General features: G+C 37.2%; 2 protein-coding genes across 11 annotated transcripts in view; one reads left to right on the forward strand and one right to left on the reverse strand.

Annotated features, from left to right (window-relative positions):
• Positions 1-23087, reverse strand: part of GIGYF2 (GRB10 interacting GYF protein 2) — a 146987-nt gene that overhangs the window by 66651 nt on the left and 57249 nt on the right. For 7 of the 9 annotated variants that reach the window (XM_060624170.3, XM_078450773.2, XM_060624166.3 and 4 more), the window contains 3 exons: positions 21589-21700; positions 16468-16579; positions 15560-15600 (listed from right to left, as the gene is read on the reverse strand). In XM_060624170.3, coding sequence (XP_060480153.3) covers positions 15560-15600; positions 16468-16579; positions 21589-21700 — 265 coding nt within the window. Of the gene's footprint in view, positions 1-10325; positions 12398-15559; positions 15601-16467; positions 16580-21588; positions 21701-23087 lie in introns of those variants that run through there. The other 2 variants (XM_060624171.3, XM_060624175.3) reach the window with 2 other exon arrangements.
• On the forward strand, positions 1051-9179 carry KCNJ13 (potassium inwardly rectifying channel subfamily J member 13). 2 transcript variants are annotated; one of them, XM_078450778.1, is made up of 4 exons: positions 1051-1163; positions 6125-6249; positions 6358-6600; positions 8557-9179. In XM_078450778.1, exons 2-4 carry the CDS (start codon positions 6141-6143, stop codon positions 9177-9179), a joined length of 975 nt encoding a protein of 324 aa, XP_078306904.1. In that variant the 5' UTR covers positions 1051-1163; positions 6125-6140. The 2 variants fall into 2 exon arrangements, with proteins under 2 accessions (XP_078306904.1, XP_060480168.1); XM_060624185.3 differs by having other exon boundaries at positions 6125-6600.

The following is a 23087-nucleotide window of genomic DNA, read 5'->3' on the forward strand; positions in this document are numbered from 1 at the left end:
TATTGGTCTACATTAATAATTTTCCCAGCAGGCCTTCCATGATTTTACTTTGAACAATCACAGCCTTTGTTTCTCAGATCCTCTTACATGTGACATTTGATCAAAGTTTTCAAATCAGCAGCTAACAGAGATGGAGAAAAGTACTGCTCAGTAAAGGCATTACACAAAGCCACCCTACAGCTCTTTCAAGGTTGCTACAAAATTAGATCACACACATTTTCTACCTAAACACTATTTAGACAATTAAATTTTCTGTACCCTGAATGCTACATTTTACCGAACATTACTATATGCTTCTCAGGAAATCATCCCCTAAACATTACTAAAACATGCCTTAAGAAAATTCTTCAGCTCCTTCTCATAGGTGTGTTTTTTAAAGATAAGTGCCAGGTACCAAACAATTAAGTTTATTCTTATTCAAGATCTCTACACACAGCCTTAAAAAAATGGGGGGGGGGGGGGGGGGGGAAGGCCTGCCTCCTTGCCCCTCCACCCCCCACCCCAAATTCAGGTAACTAAATTACCTATATTACCCAGTTCTAGAATTAGTGGTAGCCATTCTAGTGAGATGGAATATGCAAAGAAAACTAATAAGATCAATCCATTAATTCATGCCTAAAATTCCTTATCCAAGGAAATCTTCCCCAAAGAAATGGAGGGAAAAAAAAGAATAGTAAAGGAAGTATCTCACACTTCAACATGCTATATAAGGAAAGACGGCTGAAAGGAAACCTTGCAGGGAATTTTATCCCTTTGAACTTTCAAATAAACTCTTAAGTAAGATTATGCAAACTTACTAAAGACCGGTCCTGATTAGAGGGAAAAAATGCACCCCTTCTCCAAGTCAGTTCTGGAGGCTTTCTCCAGAATTGTTAAGGTTTGTGTTGGGTAAAGACCTCCTAACAAACCAGCATTCTTTTCCACATGATCAGAGCTAATTGGCCCCCCTGCAGACTAAGTGACCAATCACATCAGCTTCAGCTGAAACTAGCCCCCACGACATTATAAACAGAGGAATGTGAACTGTAAACCCAGTCCAAGAAGAGAACCTAAAAGCTAGGCTTGTAGATTAAAATTACCTTACCAAAAAGACAGACTCCACAAGTCTGGTTTTCTCAAGACCTACCTACCTGTGCACACAGGCTGACCCAGCAAAAGAACTGGTGAGTACATGAAATAATATTATTTCTTTCCTTAAGAGGAACAGAGAAAGAAACTGAGTATCTTTACTCTTTAAACAAAGATATTACCTACAGGGTCATACATTAAGGTTCTTTATTCTTTTTCCTTAAATTTTAGAAATGGATAATAGCCCTACTGAAAGCATTACTGGAAATTTTCTTGTTTTATTCAGCGTATACTAACTCTCCATTATAATATAAAAATGAGTAGAAAGGAAAGACCCTAGAAAAAATTCAGTGGCTTTTAAAAATATATATAGATATATTTATTTTGGAAGTGATTTTAAAAACCCAAAATAAGCCTACAGAAACAAATGACAAAAAAAAAAATTTTTTTAATCCATGAAAAAAGTGATGAATATCTAATTTTCAATGTCTTTTTAAGTTAGTACTGAAATTAGTAGATTCTTCTACAAGTAAGAAATTAAAATATACAAGAATCTCTGAGCTTATATAAGAGTTAGCACACTGCCCTGATTATAGAGGGTAGAAGAGAAAAGATTCTGTACAATCAGTTTTCACACCAGACATAAAAAAAAATACAGAGCAATACTGTGATCATTTAACATTTGTAGTTACAGCCTATTATCTCAACTGTTTAACATGAAGGATACTACTACCTTACAATATGGCAAAAGACATAATTTTGAATGTTACAACAAAGTAAAATGAATCAATAATCCTGACAGCCAGAATGAAGCACCCAAACTATCATTTTTATAAAGTAGTATTTTCCACCAAAGTTTATAAACGGACAAATATTTTACCAGCCCACACATGGAGATACAAACAAACCTTCCAAAGCTTCAATTCTATTGTCTATTGGGATCAGTTAGTGAGAATCACATAAATACAAACCAAGACAAATATATTCAAAGAGTATTTGTACACCTGTAGGGATATGAAAATTACTTGGAAATGTAATAGTATAAACATAATGTCTGCCCATCAGTCACTTTTTTAAATCTGATGGAGAGAAAATCTATATACATCAGGCAACAATTATATAATTTTTAAGCACCATATAAGCAAATGTAAAACCATGAGAGAAAAGAAAAAAAAAAATCATCTAAGAAACCTATGTCAGTTGAAAGAAGCAGAAGTAAGTTTAAAAATTCACAGAGTTTTAAGAGACCGTGTTATTTAATTCCCTGTCTTTTTCTGTTTTTAAATAGAAGGAAGCCTGGCCAAGGGGATTGGGTAGCTTGCCCAACTGACACAGCTATGTAACCAACAGAGCCAGAGCATGGTAGGCTAGATTCCCCACCTTGTCTTCATTATGCTAAGCCATACTGTTTACATGAATCCAAAGATGGACGTATTCAGGGTAATCTGTTAAGTGGGGATCAAAATCTTACTTCTCTCAACTACTCCACTTCTCAACACAATCTAAACAAGTTCAAGCAAGGATTTATATATAAAAACCAGAAAACTTCATGGTTTTGATATTAGCCTTTTGACATCCTTGTTCACAGGGTTTTTCATGTATTGATTAATTGCAAGAGAAAAAATGAAATTGTAGAAGTCTGGAGTTAACTGTTATAAAGCTATAACAAGTAACAACCCCGAAAAAGCCCAAATAATAATAATTTTGTTAGCAACAGTATATATATCTATCTATATATAGATAGATAGATAGATAGATAGATAGATAGATATAGAAAGTATATATCTATATATATATAGAAAGGCTATCTCCCTAGATAATGAGTTTTAGAATTTAATAAAGTAGGTTGAAAATTAAGAATCATGCAGCTCCTCCCCTCCCCCCCCAAAAAACTACTGTGAAACAGTAAACAATTAGTAGCATTCACCAGGACAGCAGTTCCCTAGGTGGAATAAGCACCAGGGGTACAAGGCCCATGATAGACCTTTATACACAAAGCAGGAAGGAAAATTAAAGGTGAAATTAATATAATGTTACATACCAATTTTACCTCAAAATCAGAAAAAAAATAAAAGAAACCATATAGGACACTGCAGTGGTTCACAACCTTTCTGAAGGCAGCCAACAACTATCCTTTCTTATATCCTCCTTCTTCCTCTTCGAGTGTCAAAATGCCTTTCTTTTATAAAATTATGATGATATATCCTAAAAATTATTTTCTCCCTGGAAAAATACAAAGTAGGCAATGCTACTAAGAACTCTCCTGTCCACACTTTGTTTTAATTTGTACTGATCTAGTAACATCCAAAAGATGTAATAATTGTATGCAACTATGTAATAATTGTAGCTGTGCAAATCTTCAAATTTTACAAATGTCTTCCTTAACTGAAAATAAATTTCTTGCCTAAAAGTCACAGGGTTGAACCTAAGCATTCCTGAAGACCAAATATTCTGTAATGACTCAAACAAAACTAGTCAAATGGAACATAGTATTACTCACAAAGGCTAACCAGGATTAAAATGTCTATTTTTTAAGCAATATAGTGCTGACTCTGGATTTGGTGTGGGATTCACCAACACTTACTACTTTTGCGATCCTAGGAAATTCATTGCGCCTCAGTTTCTCTATCTGTAAAATGGGAATTATAATGGCACTACTGTGAAAGTTAAGAAGCATTAGTAACAATAATAAAGCAACTAACACTGAAAGGTTACTCTGTGCCAGGCATTGCCTGCTGGCTTCACATGAGTTAACACACATGAAAGTGTTTGGTATGATTCCTGCCACATAATAAACAATATATCCTTACTAATATTATTAATCGTTACTGTCCTAAGAATCATGTATGAAGTTAACAACAGTTTATGATAGATACTTGAGATAGTTGTAGGGACAGGAAGAACATCTACCAGAAGTGCTAAAAATCTGGCTGTCAAAGACTGCCTTGTGAATACAATGCCAATCACCTTGGGAAAGGTTTTTATTTCACCAAACTTTCAAAACAGCTTCTTGTAGTAAGAAAATTAACTTGTAAAGTTAGTCAGACATGGATAATAACATAAATAATCTAAGGCTCCCACCTGCCTAGTCTGATCCTTGGTGACCTCATCTGAAAAATGGGGTAATAATGTCTACCTTGCTGAGATACCAAAGAATTAAAGATAATGCAATATGAAGACATCTAGCAAAGTGCCTACGAAAATTTTATTATTTCTGTTGTTACTTTCAAAAGGGCAGAGATAAGGTCTCCTAAAACATTTAAAGAATGTAGCAAAATGAGTCATTAAATAGCCATGCTGAGGGGAAAAAATACATTAAATGATAATGACCACTTGTTAGAATAATGAATTATAAAGCATTAATGACCTAAGAGTTTTTTAAAGCTTATAATATGAAACTAAAATGGCTATCCACTCTAAATAAATTTTAACAATTATCTCCGTGTTCCGACAGTAATTCAGATCTGAAGAAAATACAAGAGAATGTCTCTACTATCACCAATAAATGTTACATTAGCCTCGGGAAGGGGGGGCGGAGAGGGAGGGAAAGTATATATCCAGCTGGCCAATGTGCAATTCCCATAACACAGGAAGGGAGTCTCCACAGACCCCCAAGTCCCTAGATACAAGAAGGATCCAGCAAACCCAAGCAACAATGCCTCTAGTCCCCTTCTTCTTAAGCGTCACTGCCATTCAAAAGGTAGGAAGGGGAAATGCAGTACTCTCAAGGACACCTACTTCTGAAGGAAGCAGCTAGGCAGAGTCAAATGCAAAGCTGCAATTCCCATTCTGTTCCTGGTAGGCTCTACATAAAAGTCTTAAGATGCTTCTGACACATGCAAGAACAGTCACATAGAAAGCATACCTTAGCTTTCTTTTCACCACACAGAGAAAAGCATACCCACTGATTTACAATTTAACTGTTTATAGCTAAAAACTAATTATATTAATTAACTTTTAAAAATTGCCATTTGGTGCCTTAATGGTTATCTTGGTTCATTACACTTGAAGCTTTTTCTTCTGGTTTACCTACTTTCAAAACTAACATTATCTAGCGATCTCTACCTGGAATTTCTTATTTACCAAGAAAATAATTCTCTCATGGCGCCTGAGAATGCTTAGCTGGCTCAGTCAGTTAAGCATCCGACTTCGGCTCAGGTCACGATCTCACAGTCTGTGAGTTCGAGCCCCACGTTGGGCTCTGTGCTGACAGCTCAGAACCTGGAGCCTGCTTCGGATTCTGTGTCTCCCTCTCTCGCTGCCCCTCCCCTACTCATGCTCTGCCTCTGTCTCAAAAATAAATTAAAAAAAAAAAAATTTTTTTTTTAAGAAAGTAATTCTCTCCCCACCCAACAATCAAATCAAAATCTAGAATATTCAGAGTGCAGCAAGAAGGAAAGAATCCATGAAAATGGTCACAAAGTGACAAAAACAAATAAAGCCTATTCATAAAACTTTCAACAGGCTAATTTAAAAAAAGTATACATTACAACCATAGGTCTCTAAATGCTTAGACCTGTCCCAGCACGAAGTTCGGTTTCCAAATATTTGCAGACAGCTTAACCCTACATTTCCAAATGCTTTCTAGTTATTTACACAGAGGAACACATATTTAACTTATTCCTCTTAATTATGAATTACTCGTAACTTTAAATTATTAATTATGAAAAGTAGATAAACACGTAACGTTTAGTCAAATCAACAGCTACTTTTGCCTGGACTCTTGCAAGAGAGGGGGCACTGACAAGCCACAAACCATATCCCCAACTTTCAGGAATCTTAAAATATACTCAAAAATATTAAAATGCCAATAGTTTAACAGCCATTCAAAAGAAACAATAAGACCCTAAGGCAGCCCCTGATCAGGCAGCATACAAATGGCTTAGTCAGTAAATGCCTCCTTCACGAAGAGGGGAGAGAGAGCTGTCAGACTGGAAAAGCTGGCCCAGTAGCTAGGGAAGCATTCCAAAAACAGGACAAAGTGAATGAAGTCTCAAAATGTATTAATATTAGCTATAGAACAGTTAAGAGCTTACTAACTTATTCTTGGTTTCAGAAAATTACAGACCAAGATGGATGGCAGTAATTGCAAAGCTACTGCTCCTCTCCTAACTCAGAGGTACCGGAGGATGGTCACCAAGGACGGCCACAGCACACTGCAAATGGATGGTGCCCAAAGAGGTCTTGTATATCTTCGAGATGCTTGGGGAATCCTAATGGACATGCGCTGGCGCTGGATGATGTTGGTCTTTTCTGCTTCTTTTGTGGTCCACTGGCTTGTCTTTGCAGTGCTCTGGTATGTTCTGGCGGAGATGAATGGTGATCTGGAACTAGATCATGATGCCCCACCTGAAAACCACACTATCTGTGTGAAGTACATCACCAGTTTCACAGCTGCATTCTCCTTCTCCCTGGAGACACAACTCACAATTGGCTATGGTACCATGTTCCCCAGTGGTGACTGTCCAAGTGCAATCGCCTTGCTTGCCATACAAATGCTACTAGGCCTCATGCTAGAGGCTTTTATCACAGGTAATTGTTTTTGTTTTTTTAAAAAAAAAAATTACAAGTGTTTTGGAGAGGCGATAGTCAGTTATAAACAACTGTGTTGTAGAATCATTTACTTGCGTTATTAGCAGGTAATTTCTACGATTGAAAAGAAAGTCTGGGGCCAAGTGATAGGTGAAATTATAAGAAACCTGACTCTTAAATTTTACCTATTAGAACCCTATAAGAAAAAAGAAAGGATCATTCTGACACTAACTTGCAAGCAACATCATATAACAAAAAAATATATTAACAGAAGATGTAAAGGGTATTCTTCAGAGAAGCTAAATGCTTTGTTAAATAGGTGAATAAATATGTTCAATGCATATTTTGACAATCATTTTATCTAACAAAGGAATTTGATTTTTTTTCCCCCCTTTACTGGGTTAGAATTTCCTCCTCTGAGTTCATCTGTTCAACATTTACTCAACATTCACCAGTGAGCCCAGAGCACCATAGTCAGCATATTTAGAGATCAAGTATACACATACTTAACTTGAAATATGGCCACAAAGATTATGAAATTTTACATATAAACCTGATTAACACATAAGACTTTCTTCTAATAAAGTAGGGTTAGCGTCATTTTTATAAGTGATACATACAGTTTAAAACTCAAAAAAAAAACCCGAAAAGAAAACCTGGCTTTAACACACTGCCCAATGATAATCTGAAAAGGTAAGTGATGGGCCATATGAAGGGTGATCTGGAGTCAAGTCCATTGTGCTGCCAACCAACTTTATAACCTGTAACAAATCACTTAACTGCTCTACAAGGGTTTTTTAACTGGGTCAGTCATTAGATAAAATTTAGAGGATCCAAGAACTTAGAAAAAACTTGCATTTTTGTTCACTCACCCCTAACTGAAATTTGCCATTTCTTCCATTATAAATGTAGGCAATAACAACAAAAAAATAGTATCAGCATTTTCGTATCACACTCCGATACTTCAAAAGTATACTATTAAACCCACAACTAAACTTCATTGTTGAATGCATTTTTTCTTGTTGTTGAATGCTTTATTAAAGCACATATAGTACTATAATTTTCTTAAATGTTCAACTGGATTTCAGTACATTTGGTTTCCTGTATATGCATTTTATTTTTATGCATTTAAAGCATAATCTGATAGGAGGTCCGTAGACCACAGACCTCACCAGCATGCCAACAAGATCTGTGGCACAAAAGTGGTTAAGAAACCCTAACCTATAGCTTGGGGGCACACAGAAGATGCACTCTGAAAGGTGCACTGAAATCACCTTAGGGGCAGACCTTCTAATAAAGGCGGGGGGGGGGGGGGGGGGAGTTATAGAAGGTTCCACGTTAAATAATTCCTCAGTGTATCCCTCATCCTACTGGTCCCATTCCCCACCCCAAATCATTCTACTCTAAATCTAATTTCTACTTCAACTCGAAATCACAAATGAATTCTAATAACAAGTGAATCTTGTTACTTTTTTTTAAAGTGGGGACAGAAATGTAGGAAACGACCATTTGATTTTATAAGACATGAGAAGACGCAGTTACATTTCTTTGTAACAAAGTGAATTTTGCTTAACCATTCTGAAATCACAGTTTTTAAATAAGGATGTATGTACATTTTGAAAAATGCTTCAGGCAAGTAAGACTACCCAAATTAACAATGTGTTCAATTCTTGACTCACTTAGAAGGCATCGCATCAAGGAATGTATAACTATTTGATATACCCTTCTCATTCAGAAAAGGTATTGATATTTCAAGTGTTCATTCTAAAAAAAATTCTAAAAAAAATGCTTCAGGCAAGTAAGACTACCCAAATTAACAATGTGTTCAATTCTTGACTCACTTAGAAGGCATCGCATCAAGGAATGTATAACTATTTGATATACCCTTCTCATTCAGAAAAGGTATTGATATTTCAAGTGTTCATTCTAAAAAAAATTCAATGGTTTCTAATTTAGGTGCCTTTGTGGCGAAGATTGCCCGGCCGAAAAATCGAGCTTTCTCAATTCGCTTTACAGACTTAGCAGTAGTAGCTCACATAGATGGCAAACCTAATCTAATTTTCCAAGTGGCCAACACTCGACCTAGCCCTCTAACCAGTGTCCGGGTCTCCGCTGTACTCTATCAGGAAAGAGAAAACGGTGAACTCTACCAGACCAGTGTGGACTTCCACCTCGATGGCATCAATTCTGAGGAATGTCCATTCTTTATCTTTCCACTAACCTACTATCACTCCATTATACCATCAAGTCCTCTGGCTACTCTGCTCCAGCATGAAAATCCTCCGCACTTTGAATTAGTTGTATTCCTCTCAGCAATGCAGGAAGGGACTGGAGAAATATGCCAAAGGAGGACATCCTACCTACCCTCCGAAATCATGTTACATCACTGTTTTGCGTCTCTGTTGACCCGGGGTTCCAAAGGTGAATACCAAATCAAGATGGAGAATTTTGACAAGACTGTTCCTGAACTTCCCACTCCTGTGGTCTCCAAGAGCCCAAACAGGACTGACCTGGACATCCGTATCAATGGACAAAGCATGGACAATTTTCAGATCTCTGAAACAGGACTGACAGAATAAGATGTATCCACGGCACCCTATTTTTTAATGTATTATGCAGCTACTTTTCCTTCGTTATAACTTTTTTTCAATGCTGATTACATCTCTCTGATGGTATCATGGTAACAAGCCTATGCCCATAAAAATGGCTGAGCTAATAATACACATTCTGGAAATTTAACATTCTACCTTATAAGTTTGTATCTGTGGTTATCTGCTGAAATCAATGCATCTCAACATGACAGATATTTATATAACAGCAAGTTGGTGAATTTATCATAACGTGGATGATACCACTAATGAAGGGAAAACGGGACAGTAAAGTTTAACTCAGCCGAACTCTAAGATCAACCACAAATCTCTCATTTTCATCTGCAAGTTGAAGCAACAGTCTAGTTTGAAACCTAGCCCCCTGGGTAGAATGATGATTTCACAACATTTAGCGAACATCCTTTTAAAAGTGTTATTTTTTCAAGACAACAAAGATCATTCCTCTGGTTCTTCATACTACAAAGCTGGAGTAAGTATTACCCCCCCTTAATTTTTAACATCTAAGAACAAAAATTCACAAGAAAAACAATGGAGAGATTTATATGTAGCTCTAAAGGCATTATACCCAAACACATGCACATGTTCACATATTTGTGGCAGAAGTGATGAGATCAAGTGAGAGCTCCAGCCTGAATGGAACCTGTAAGGTGGTATTTTTATAAGGAGATGCAAAATTATATCTACTATCAAACAGTGATTTAAAAATCATAATCAACTATTCATCTGAATGGCTTCTAAGTAAAAACAGCCCCTTCTTACCTATGACCTATTCAATGGTATAAAACAATGCAACAACTCTAAATAACTCATAAATGCAAAGCTATTTAAGTTTTTGTAGATATAAAGGTTTACTTATACGTAATTCAAATAGGAAAAAAATCTCCAGTAGATAAAGCAAAAAATAATTAGGCAACAAAGTATTTTCAAACCCAAATTCCTGTTTCCAACTTCAAATAGTTTTTTCTATAAACACAAAATGAGTGTTTATTCATCAGTAGGAGGTTGAACTAGATAAACTCTATTATTTCTTACCAAATCTAATACTCCATGAAAATTATACTCTCTCTCTGCTTCAATTTTTATTTAATATATACTTAGATGAATGCTTTCCCTTACCTCCAGTTTAATTTAAAACATTCCCTCTGCATAGCCTTCATTTTGATTTAAAAAAAAAGAAAAAACTGTCTTCAAAGCAAACAAGAACCAAAAAAGTCGCCCTATCAGATTTCAAGTAGATTTGTGGCTGCTCTTCTTTTCTGTAATTCTCCTTCTTCAAGTTTAGTAGGAAAAGTAAAAGATTAACCCTCCCCACTGGTGATGACCTAGCCAGGAATCAGCCCATGAATAAATACTAGCCTAGTAAAGGCAATCTGGTGTGACAAGCAGGGCAGAGCAGCAGTCACATTTTTCTACTCTTTGACCAAAAGGAAAAGCAAATAAAGAAGAGCTCTGGAGTAGTCAAACCGTGATAACAGAAAAAAAGAAAAAAAAAAAAAAAAAAAAAGTCAAGGACACAGAAACTTAATTATTGTAAACTTTTGCTGTTTGAAACTTTTAGGCATCCTTAAATGCTAACCAGACCAGCAGACTTTTTTTTCCAACCCAGGACTGTCATAACCCATATAGACAACAGGAATTCTTATTTCTATAATAAAGTAACAAGATTCACCTAACCTGTGAAAATAAAGTAGTATCAAAGATTTACATGGTATGTTTTTTCCTAAGAGCCCTATATCACTTACACAGATTACAACTCCCAACAGTTAGGTGAAGCTGCCCAAAGATCTGGGATGAGTCTCCCTGCAGACACAGCATGTTCTCCATTCAAGTCAGAGCACTCTCAAAGTACACAATGTACATATAAGCTCTGCCTCTGAAAACTAGATGTGACTTCCCCTACACACACCCCAAAATAACTGTAGGTATACTAATGCTATTTGATAAATGTTTCACAAGTAGACAACTAAGAAATGCAATCAGAAAATCAGAAACTTCTGTCTAGGTGGCTTAAAGCTTCTGAAAGCACTGTTCATGATTCTTTCACTTACTTTCAGTGAATCACAGCTTCTACATTAAGGATTAAGTTTTCTGCCAAGATACCATTCTCCTTGGCAGGAGAAGGGAGTACAAATGGAAAGAGGGGGTGATTACTGGGAGATGGGAACAGCATCTCTAATTCCTGGCTACACAGCTCACTAATCTGGGGCACCTGGGAGCCCAAGGATGATACCTTAGATTCATGACTAAGAAGACCACGTTGGAATTAACTTTAAAAATGATTTAGGAAACTGATACAGATAAGCATGACAATCCCAACAAACTACACAAGCAGTTACTAAAAACATAACATCTAGTTTTGATATATGTACAAGCCCATAACACCTACTGCAGGCAGCACCTAATAACCAAAAGCTGCTATGTCTACTTCAAAGTATTTTACGCCAAAATGCACTAACTGGTATTACATTAGGCTGAACCTATTAGTATCAAATGGATCATTTTTTATTTAATGAACTTTCAATTGCATCCTCAGAGAATCATACTACAAGATCATCACCAGAACTGATCCCCCCTCTGCAACAATAATTCCTACTGAACAGAAATTATAATTCCAGTATCACAGGCCTTTTTCTACCTCCACATTGCCCCATGGATGTGTTCATAGTCATTATGTACAATTCTTGTCCCAATGTCTATAAATATACCCATTTCTCTCCAATATAAGAAGCAACTACAGGATATAAACCATCTTTAATTTTAAAAACAAGTCATTCTGAAACCTTTAGTACTCAAATTATCTTAATTTGATGTCAGAGAACATCTCACAAGTGACCAATATATCACTCTGCCCCAACAAACTAGTTTAGTACTGCCATTCTTGAAGAGTGGAAGATACAAAAGCAAATTTTTTTGAGAGAGAGAGAGAACAAGTGCACACCGCGAGCAGGGAGCAGGGCAGAGAGGAAGGAAAGAGAGAATCCCAAGCAGGCTCTGTGCTGACAGCACTGAGCTTGATCAACCAACAGCAGCCAACACTGAGCTTGATCCCACAAACCGTGAGATCATTACCTGAGCTGAAATCAAGAGTCAGATAGACACTCAACCAACTGAGCAACCCAGGCACCTCCAAGAAAAAAAACTTTTTAATCTACAATATTTACAACAAAAGTGGATTACTTATAAAAAGAAAGGCTCAAAATTATTAGCACAGTTAATATACCTAAGTGAGCATCTTATCAAAAAACATTCAATAAAAGCCACTATGATTTATTTGAATATATATATGGAACATGCCCTGATATTTTAGTAGGGAAAACTTTCTTTATACTCTTAATCACTTCACATCAATTTAGTTTTACAGAACTCATCTTTTCAAATATATACCTTTGTATACACATATACAAAGAAAAAAACCTGTATTTTTTAAGTTGGTTTTTTTTTTTTTTAAGTTTTTTTTGAGAGAGCACAAGTGAAGGAGGGGGCAGAGAAAGAGGGAGACAGAGAATCCCAAGTGGGCTCCACGCTGTGAGCCCAGAGCCTGACACAGGACTCAAACTCACAAAACTGTGAGATGATAACCTGAGCTGAAATCAAGAGTCAGTCGCTTAACTGACAGAGCCACCCAGATGCCCCCAAAACCTGTATTTTTAAAGAGGGTGGTCGGAGAGATTTCTCAGGTTGAATTAATATACTAGTTAAAATATAAGTTGGGCAAATAATGATGAAAAGGAACTTTACACTCTAACCAAACCACGAAAGTATGACTGTGGTGAATAGTTAAAATCGAGCTACTGTCATAACAGAGAACACAGGGCTTTTCCAAAGCAACCCAAGTCATTTTCAGACACCTCTATTAGATCTTTTTCACTGAGACTATGTTGAGTATCTACCACCTTAAACCTACCCTTTAGACTAACACAGATCAAACTTAATTCCTCTTTCTCAATTGTTGAGCAAATATTTGCAGACAGTAATCCTAAAAACACTCCTCCCCACTCTGTCCTGTCCACAGTTTTGTGTGCTGGGTAAACAGCCCCATTTCCGTCAGGCATTCACCATCACAGGGCTGCAAATGCCCCATTCTACTCCAATATATGGATCCCTTCCAGGTGTGGCCAGTACTGCACACAATATTTAAGCTGTCCTGTGTCAACATACGACAGCGGGCGTCCCTATTGCCCGCCTCATGAGGATCCTACAGTTCTAGTAAATGTTATGCTGGTTAACACGGAGGCCACAGTCAGCTAAGAAAGCTGTGCTTTTCCCCAGCAAGTTGCTATTACACCATTATTCCATATCTTAAATTCTAGAGTTTACGTGAGAGTTAACATTTTCTGCTGTTAAACTTCCATCTGATTAGATCTTGTCTCTTGTTCCATCTTAATTCTGATCTTAAGTCACAGGTGTTCCACTCTATAGCTACCCCTCTAACTACTGAGTAATCTGAAAATCTGATCACACATCAACACTGTCATCCAAAGAAAAGGAATGTTTATACAGCACACAGCACAAGACCTATCATACAAGTCAGAATTCAGTAACTGTTGAACAAATAAAGGAGTCCATATACTCTTATTTAATCCTAAAAATTCTGTAAGGCATTCTCACCTGTATTTATTATGAGACTACTGAATATGAGAGCTTAGATTACCAGTGATCTTCTGATTCAAAACCCTGTACTCTTTAAACTACCCCTCATTATCTCTCTCTAGTCGCTGGCAAAAGTATTAAGTTAGACAAGGATGAGAGCAGAGGTCCCAAAACATCCTCCAAATTATATTTATCCAACAGTCTACAATACAAGTAAAGTCATTCATCTAGCAGTAAGTTATCTACCCAGTCTGTTCCAGATTTCTTGGTGCTACACTCATTTAATGGCTTTTCATTAATATAAATATAATTATTTCCAATGCCATATTAATAAATGAGAAATTTAAATAACTGATATGTTAAAATGAACTGGTGTGAAAACAATGATGCCAAGTTGACTATTTGGTGTTTTAAAAAATCTGCAAATCTTGGGGCCCCTGGGTGGCTCAGTCGGTTAAGCGTCCAACGTCAGCTCAGGTCATGATCTTGCAGTTTGTGGGTTCGAGCCCCACATCGGGCTCTGTGCTGACAGCTCAGAGCCTGGAGCCTACTTTGGATTCTATGTCTCCCTCTCTCTCTGCCCTTCCCCTGCTTATGCTCTGTCTCTCTCTGTCTCTCAAAAATGAATAAATGTTAAAAAAAAAAATTTTTTTTTTAAATCTGCAAATCAGTCTGTGAATGATATTTACATATTTAACATATATTTTTGACAAATGCTTACTATTGTCAGATACAATCATGCCCTGGAGAACTTTTCTGGTACTTCCAGGAATTGGGAAATCACAAGGTAATTTTCGTAACTCCAATGCTGGGGGGGTGCCTGGTAGCTCAGTCGGTTAAGTGTCCGACTTCAGCTCAGGTCACGATCTCACAGTTTAAAGGTTTGAGCCCGCATCAGGCTCCATGCTGACAGAGCAGAGCCTGCTTGGGATTCTCTTTCTCCCTCTCTCTGCCCCCTGTCAGTTCCCCACTCACACACGCTTATGTGCGCATTCTCTCTAAATAAATAAATACATAAATACATAAATACATGAATCCAATGTTACTATGAATTGGCATTCCTTTTTTCTCTCAGATCTTAATACCTACTGGCACTTTAGAAGGCAGTATCTTTAATCAGTCAGAAAAGCCCATCTTAACATTATAGGTTCTTTAATATAAACTATAATTAATTCATCACAAACACTGAAACCTTGTTCTCTTACTATGTTCCTTTTAATTCAGTAGCTACCTTAACTATAATTTATTTTGACTCCTCTCATCTCAAAACAAGAAAAAAAACAAAGATTAGGTATCAAAAAGACCAGATCAATAATAAAAGGCTAAAGAAAGAACATTCATAGTTGTAAAATTTGCTCTCTGACACAAAAAAACAAGCATTCTAGCTTTTTCCCTGTTTCTTTTCATCCTGTGGGAAGTATCTACATTGGAAAAGGAGTTAACAGACTGGTTCCTAACTTAAAATTTCACTTCACAAGATAGACTTAATAAAGAATATATGCCTTGCAAAGAATACATAGACCTAAAAAGTTAAATCAAGTAAATCCTAATGGTTGTGTCCATCACCCCTGGTTTTGTGCAACAGAGCCATCAAATAACCACGGAATTATAAATCCAAGCAATGCTACAACTCCATCTACTGGAGAGGCACAGGTAACTGAGTCAATTTTAAATAAATGGATCCTTACATGTGAGCCTTTTAGGAACTAATATCATGGAAGTTCAGATAAAAATACTTCAAAACAGTAAGAAAGCCTTACCTACATCTTTTCGTCCTGGTTTTTCAAAACGTCTGTCACCTCTAGAAAAGATAAAAGAAGTTTCAAACAGGACTTAGGAGTAATATATAGATTTCCTATACCTGACAACCACTGCTGTATCTGTCCTTAATAGCATTGCTTTCCTTTTCAAATTGTAAAAACAAACGGTTAGCGCCCAACATTTGGAAAATATAAGAAAACACAAAGATGAAAACAAAAATATCCACTATCTCACTTACCAAAAGCCAGCTTCTATTGACCCAGAAATGTTTTTTAAAATTAGATAAATTTTAATTAGATAGATGCTTTACTTTAGATACACACTATATATAGTTTTATATACTATTTTTGGCATGTGTTTTCCCACATCATTAGATATTTTCAAAATCATCCTAACTTTTAATGGTTATAGAATATTCTATTGTGTGGATATACCATTACATAAGAAACCATGCTGATATTAAGCTATTTGGCTTGTTTCTAATTATATTATAAATATCATCACAGTGAACATCTTTGTACATACAAGTTTGTGGAACTGCCCTCATTCATCAACAGACTTCACAGAGTCACAAAGAACAGAGAAGATGCTTTGACTGATAGCCAACAAAAAATAAAATGTCAATTGTCAATGCCTCCCACTGAACACTAATAAAATAACAAATCTGACTAACTATGAAATATCCATGCTGGCACTAACATATTAACCTATTTATCGCCAATGCTTCTTTCATTAAATAAGGATCATTTAAAACTTTCTAACATACATCTTGATACTCAATAATTAAAAGCATTTTTTAAGTGAAATCTTATAACTATACAAAGAAACGTCTCCTCTGGAGAAAACAGAAAAAAATTTTTTTTTACACCAATAAGTCTTTATGCCAAGATCTGGATCTTTTAGTTACCTTTCCTCCCAGCTCTGTGACCTATGCATTTCCCTGCCACCTCCTCGACCAAAGACACCCTCTACTTCATCAAAGCTTCTTTGGTAGAAACCACATTCACCTCTGCCTCTGCCTGAAAATAAGAAAACAGAAAAAATGATACTCAGATGTCAATATCTGACACATATTCAACACCAACGATTAATCTTTGAAGTTCTGCCTCCACACAAAGAGAATGTCTACGTTTAAACATTTGGCAAGGCCTGACGGATCTTTACCTGAGAGACCAATAATGGCACTGAAGAGGCTAGACCACAGGAGGTTGAAAGAAACAAGTTAGAAAACAGCTGTTAAGAGTCCCAGTCCTGAATAAGAAACAGTGTCAACATTAAGTTCTTTAATAAAAAGTTTAACAGTAAAATTCTAAGAAGATCGGTAAACTATTACTACAAATTGGACCTTTTATTGGATTATTTTCAACAAAAATGAAAGATTTAGAGAGCTTCAGAAGAGAGCAAATAAAATATACAAAAGTGAAGCACAAACATTAATATAATTTATCTAACTCCACAGAAAGGATATTTAAGGGGCACCTGGGTGGCTCAGTTGGTTGGGCGTCCAACTTCAACTCAGGTCATGATCTCACAGTTCATGAGTTGGAGCCCCACTTCGGCCTCTGTGCTGACAGCTCAGAGCCTGGGAGCCTGCTTTGGATTCTCTCTCTCTCTCTCTCTCTCTCTCTCTCTCTCTCCCCCCCTCCTTCACTCATGCTCTCTCTCTGTCTCTCAAAAACAAATCAACATTAAAAAAAACTTTAAAAAAAAAAAAAAAAGAAAGGATAATTTAATATGGTCAACTCTATCAATTTTGGGAACTAACTCGGTAAAGAATGTTCTACACCAACAAAAGCACTCTTTCCCCTTTGCTCAAGTCTTCAAGGAAGAAAAACATCAGGACTAAATTTGAACCCGAGCTAGTGAGAATGTGCTGTATGCAGAGACTGAGAGGTTCTAAATGTTCAGATGTAAACTGGTCTTTACTGAAGTCAATTTGGTCAGATCTATCAAAATCTGACTCAACGATTCTAACCACAATTTATCCTAACAGAAATACACAAACATGCAAATACACATATATGCAGATGTTCACTGCAATGTGTAACACCAGAAATAACCTAAATTTTGATAATATTAAATTTCAGTAGAACATTATGAAGCCACAGAAGATAAAACGCTGACATTAAAAGAAATCTACATTATTCTGTTGAATGACAGAATAATACTTATAAAAATAACTCCACTTATATAAATTATATGGCTGTTGGGATCAGGAGGAATATCCATCCAACTGGTGCTCTGGGGGCAGAAAGCAATATGAACGTTTTAGCTTTATACTTTCTGCACAATGTGAGGTTTTCTCAACTAATGCGCACCATTTGTATCCAACACACAGATGAGAAAACTGGCAAAGGGTGGGGAGTTTAGAGCTGTACTTAGATAAAATATTACCCATCATCCGTAGCTCACCATTTTTAACAGTGTAAAAACACCCAAAACAAAATGATGATGAATTACGAATGAAAGAATGCATTCCAAAGCTAAATACAAGTGAGTTAAATAATTATTTCAAATATCCACATAGGATTTCTACTTTCTGCTTATAATGTATGAAAACCTGACTCAGAATATACTTGTACTTTTATGTAACCTTATTATGAAATGCACAGAAGGGTACCCCTCATAACTAGTCCAGGTAACCCACATTTCTTCATTTGTAAAATGGAAATGAGACTAGGCTTAAAATATAATAATCTAAAAGTTACTTTCCAGTTTTGTCAATCTAACTTTATATCAACATAAAGTCGACTCCCCAGTTTCCCATTTCAGTACCTCTCTCCTTAGGAAATGTATACATTTTTTAAAAAATAGTATCTGCATTCTATTAATCAAAAAGGTGCACGTTATTTGAAATACAGTATCAAATGTGTATAATAATATAATTTAGTGTTTAGACAATGCCTGATGCACATACAGATTCCCAGTCGTTTATAATAACATAATTACTCATTCGATAATATCCTTATAATAACACGGCTACCAGTGAATATCAACCCACAGGCTAGGAATCCCTGCTTTTGATAAGATACTGCAAATGTATACATTTTATGTAAAATCCTAAAACAGTATAATGCCAAGTGTTATGTAACACTGGCGTGGATCTCCTGCAATGATGATTCTTGGGGTGTAAGAAAGTCCCCTCTTCTGAAGAGGACAATTTTCTCAGTAAACCAATAAGTACCAAGCACCTTGAAAAAGTATTTTATTTTAGAAACCTGAATATGAAAAAAGCCTTCAGGTTGCCAGAAAAACAAGCAAACCACAGACAAAAATATTTTCTGCCAAGTTAACTAGCACTGGTACTGGTCCTCCTTATCAGACTAAAGCTTATTATAAGGAGACACATAAAAAGAATCAGATTCTAGAGATTTCCAATTGTAAGGACCATAATCATCTCTAAATACAGTTCTCATATAAGCAGCAGCAAGTACACATAACATGATGAATCTCTCACACAGCTAAATATTCAAAGGACTGTCCTATTGTCTGAGATTTCACCCAATTCTTTTGGGGGATTAAAATATACTTCCTTTAAATGATGATAAAGACAAGTGGCTGACAGCTGTGTGGATCTGCTGTACTCTTAAACACCTTTACCAGGTAAAATAGAAAGATGACATTTTACACTGTTTCCCCACCCATTTGTTTAAATTTTACTAGTTCCCGATATTTAGAAGTCTAGAAGTCAGTTGGTTTTCACATCAAAATCTCCTCAAGTTTGGGGCACCTGGGTGGCTCAGTCGGTTAAACATCCAACTTAGGCTAAGGTCATGATCTCGTGATTCATGAGTTCAAGCCCCGCGTCGGGCTCTGTGCTGACAGCTCAGAGCCTGGAGCCTCCATTGGATTCTGTGTCTCCCTCTCTCACTGCCCCTCTCCTGCTCACACTCTGTGTGTGTATGTGTGAGTGTGTGTGTGTGTCTCTCTCAAAAATAAATAAAATATTTTAATAAAAAAAAAAAATCTCAAGTTAAAAAGAGCCAAAATAACCATCTAACGTTAGCTTTGCCCATGGCAGGGGGGAGCCATAATAATCATCACTTAACCCACAAGTTAAAATTAAGTACTAACTAAAGAAAACAAAACCAGATTAATGATCTCATGAAATCATCGGAAAAGAAATCCCATTTTGGACAATGATGCTAAAAATGTTTTTTACAAAGTGAATTCATTCATTTGACCAGTTTCATACCATTTGTTCACATCAATGTTAATTAAGTCACTGCTTTTCTCACAGTATCTATCTTTTTGCACATGCCCAGTTTAAATTCTGAATGTAGGACACTATGCGATAACCCCCCACTTGAAAGAATCAGAAAGCAGGGAGAAATTTACCAATCCTTTCGTTTGTTTCTCAATATGGAGTTTTTTTAAGACTGTTTAGAGAGACTGGTGTGTATTTACAGCACACAAAGTTGGTGATCACTTGAGGCTCACAGAAGCGCTGGCTTGTGGGCCACCCTTCTTGAATAATCATCTCTGTACAACCTACCCTAAAAAGCACTGGAGGCAAAGCCACCTGAGTGCAACCTCCCCCTGTTGCCAGCCTACCAAAGAAAATCACAGGCAACACCCAAGCAGTAGCCCAGAGCCATCTCCACATCACCACTGCACCACACCACCAAGACACAAAGACCTCAGGTGAATTCTGGACCAACGGAACCTCACTGCACGTGAGAATCTGAATGGCATGGGGAGCTTTTGAAGCACACACATGCCTAAATCTCACCACCCAGGATCCGACTGCAGAAGTACTTCTAACAAATCCCCAGGTTAAAAACTCCGTTCTGGAAACTGACAAATTCAGAAGGAAAAACCACGTATACCTTGCTAACAGTACGTGGCCTACAAGCGGAGAGCTTTAGCTGCCCCATCATTATTCGCCACCCCGGCGCTCCCACGTGCTACATTTTTTTTTTAAGTTTACTTATTTATTTTGAGAGAGAAAGACAGAGAGAGTGCACAAGCGAGGAAAGGGCAGAAAGAAGGAGAGACAGAATCCCAAGCAGGCTCTACGCAGAGCCTGACGTGGGGCTCAAACTCACGAACCGTGAGATCATGACCTGAGCCGAAATCAGAAGCCAGACACTTAACCGACTGTGCCACCCAGGCGCCCTGCATTCCCACATTCGGAATGGACAACCGAAAGTGTCCTCTTCACAGGAGTGCAGAACTTCATATGGCCTCTATAAAGGCTGAGTATAAATTCTTCTATTCATAAGGCACAACTTTAAGAAAAAGAGAATCCAGATATTCCACACCCTTGATCACACCAAGCTGGGCGGTGCGGTACGTGGAGACAGTGGCCTCTGGCTCTGCAGATACCCAACTCTTCCACTTCTGAAGCGCTTGTTCAAAAATTACAAGAGGTGTCTAGACTACTGCGATGAGTTAACCAACTCAAGAGGTAAATGCTGAATATTTATATTGAAAACATCCAGAATGGCCTCATGTTGCAGAAAATCAATGAATACAAAACAAGGAACAGACAGCGAAAAAACAAGTAATATCAACAAAATAATTCTTCTGAGACACAAATCTATAAAACCATAAGTTAAGTAAGTTGACTGATACATAATTATTTTTTGCTCTACCCTCTAAAAGAGCCCTGGCGCTGATGAGACAGAGGGCTTTTACTAAAGCCTCTCTCTGGCTGGGGACACTCCTCGCACACGGCCTTATACAGAAAGGGTGTGTCACCAAGGCCTGCGGACTTAGCTGCTGCCTCAGCAGCCGAGGCACTTCCCAGAGCTATGGCAAAGGGCAAGGCTCCCTGGGGATGAGGAATAGGGATGGGGATTTGCCAAAGTTAACGAGGAACCCTCACGCTCAAGAATTACCCTCTTCTGCTCCAAATCAGGAGGTGTGGAGCTGATACACCGAGAAATGATTCAGAAAACAAATATTCAGACACTTAACACAGAGTGAATGTCAAAAGCAGTTTTTTAAAAATCAAGTATTATATGTTTAAAGTGACTTCTCTCTCCTCTTCCTCCATTATTACATTTGCCACATGGAAGCTCACCTCGCCCTCTTGAAGAACTTCGACCTCTAGGAGCCCCCACCACTGTTCCTCCTCCTCCTCGTCCTGTCAATCGCAGGACAGCAGCACTATTAACAGACATGGAAAAGTTTCTCTGTCGAAAACAAAAACAAAAACGAAAAAAAAAGAAAGAAAAAAAGGATAAAACAGATAAAACTGCATGTTGCTTCTCCCCATCTCCCGTTCCAACTATAAAATGGCATCTAATTACTACAAACAATGGGAAACCATAACTACACCGCATGCTAAGATGATCCAAAACCTAATTTTACCTGAAAATCTCAAATTAACATTTCAGATCAACAAACACTGACAACCAATGCCTTATATCTTATTAGGTTCTGTGAGGAAATATTAAATAAACTCTAATCACTGTATATATCCAGAAGCAGACGGGATAAATATGCACCATAATGAACTTGGTAGAAGAAATCCTGTTTGAAAAGATACTTTATTATTTTATTAAAAATTTTTTTTCATGTTTTTTTTTTGATTTATTTAAATTTAACTTAGTTAACATACAATGTAGTATTGATTTCAGGAGCAGAACCCACTGATTTGGCACCTACATATGACACCCAGTGTTCATCCCCAACAAGTGCCCTCGTTAATGCCCATCACCCATCTAGCCCATCCCTTCCCCATCCACCTCCCCTCCAGCAACCCTCAGTTTATTCTCTGTATTTTAAGAGTCTCTTATGGTTTGCCTCCCTGTTTTTATCTTATTTTTCTTCCCTTTCCCTATGTTCATCTGTTGTTTCTTAAATTCCACATGAGTGAAATTATATGGTATTTACCGTTCTCTGACTTATTTCATATGGCGTAATGCCCTCCAGTTCCATCCACACTGTTGCAAATGGCAAGATTTCATTCTTTTTTTGTTGCTGAGTAATACTCCATAGTGTGTGTGTGTGTGTGTGTGTGTGTGTGTGTGTGTGTGCGTGCGCCACATCTTCTTTATCCATTCATCCATCGATGGACATTTGGGCCCTTTCCATACTTTGGCTATTGTTGACAACACTGCTATAAACATTGGGGTGCATGTGCCCCTTCAAAGCACTTCCTGTATCCTCTGAATTAATACCTAGTGTTGCAATTGCTGGGTCGTAGGGTAGTTCTATTTTTAATTTTTTGAGGAACCTCCATACTGTTTTCCAGAGTGGCTGCACCAGTTTGCATTCCCACTAACAATGCAAAAGGGTTCCCCTTTCTCCACATCCTCACCAACATCTATTGTTACCCAACTTGTTAATTTTAGCCATTCTCACCAGTGTGACATGGCATCTCATTGTGCTTTTGATTTGTATTTCTCTGATGCTGAGTGATGCTGAGCATCTTTTCATGTGTCTGTTAGCCATCTGGATGTCTTCTTTGGAAAAGTGTCTATTCATGTCTTCCACCCATTTCTTCACTGGATTATACTCTACATAGAAAACCTGAAAGACTCCACCAGAAAGCCACTAGAGCTAATATGTGAATTC

This window comes from Panthera onca, chromosome C1 (genome assembly GCF_046562875.1).
Source record: "Panthera onca isolate mPanOnc1 chromosome C1, mPanOnc1 haplotype 2, whole genome shotgun sequence".
Lineage (NCBI taxonomy): Eukaryota > Metazoa > Chordata > Mammalia > Carnivora > Felidae > Panthera > Panthera onca.

Excerpts from the sequence above, each read along its gene's own strand:
- KCNJ13 (XM_060624185.3), top strand. The coding sequence starts at position 6,141 with ATGGATGGCAGTAATTGCAAAGCTACTGCTCCTCTCCTAACTCAGAGG. Across the intron at positions 6,601-8,556 it reads GCTAGAGGCTTTTATCACAG|GTGCCTTTGTGGCGAAGATT; the intron begins GTAATTGTTTTT and ends TTTCTAATTTAG.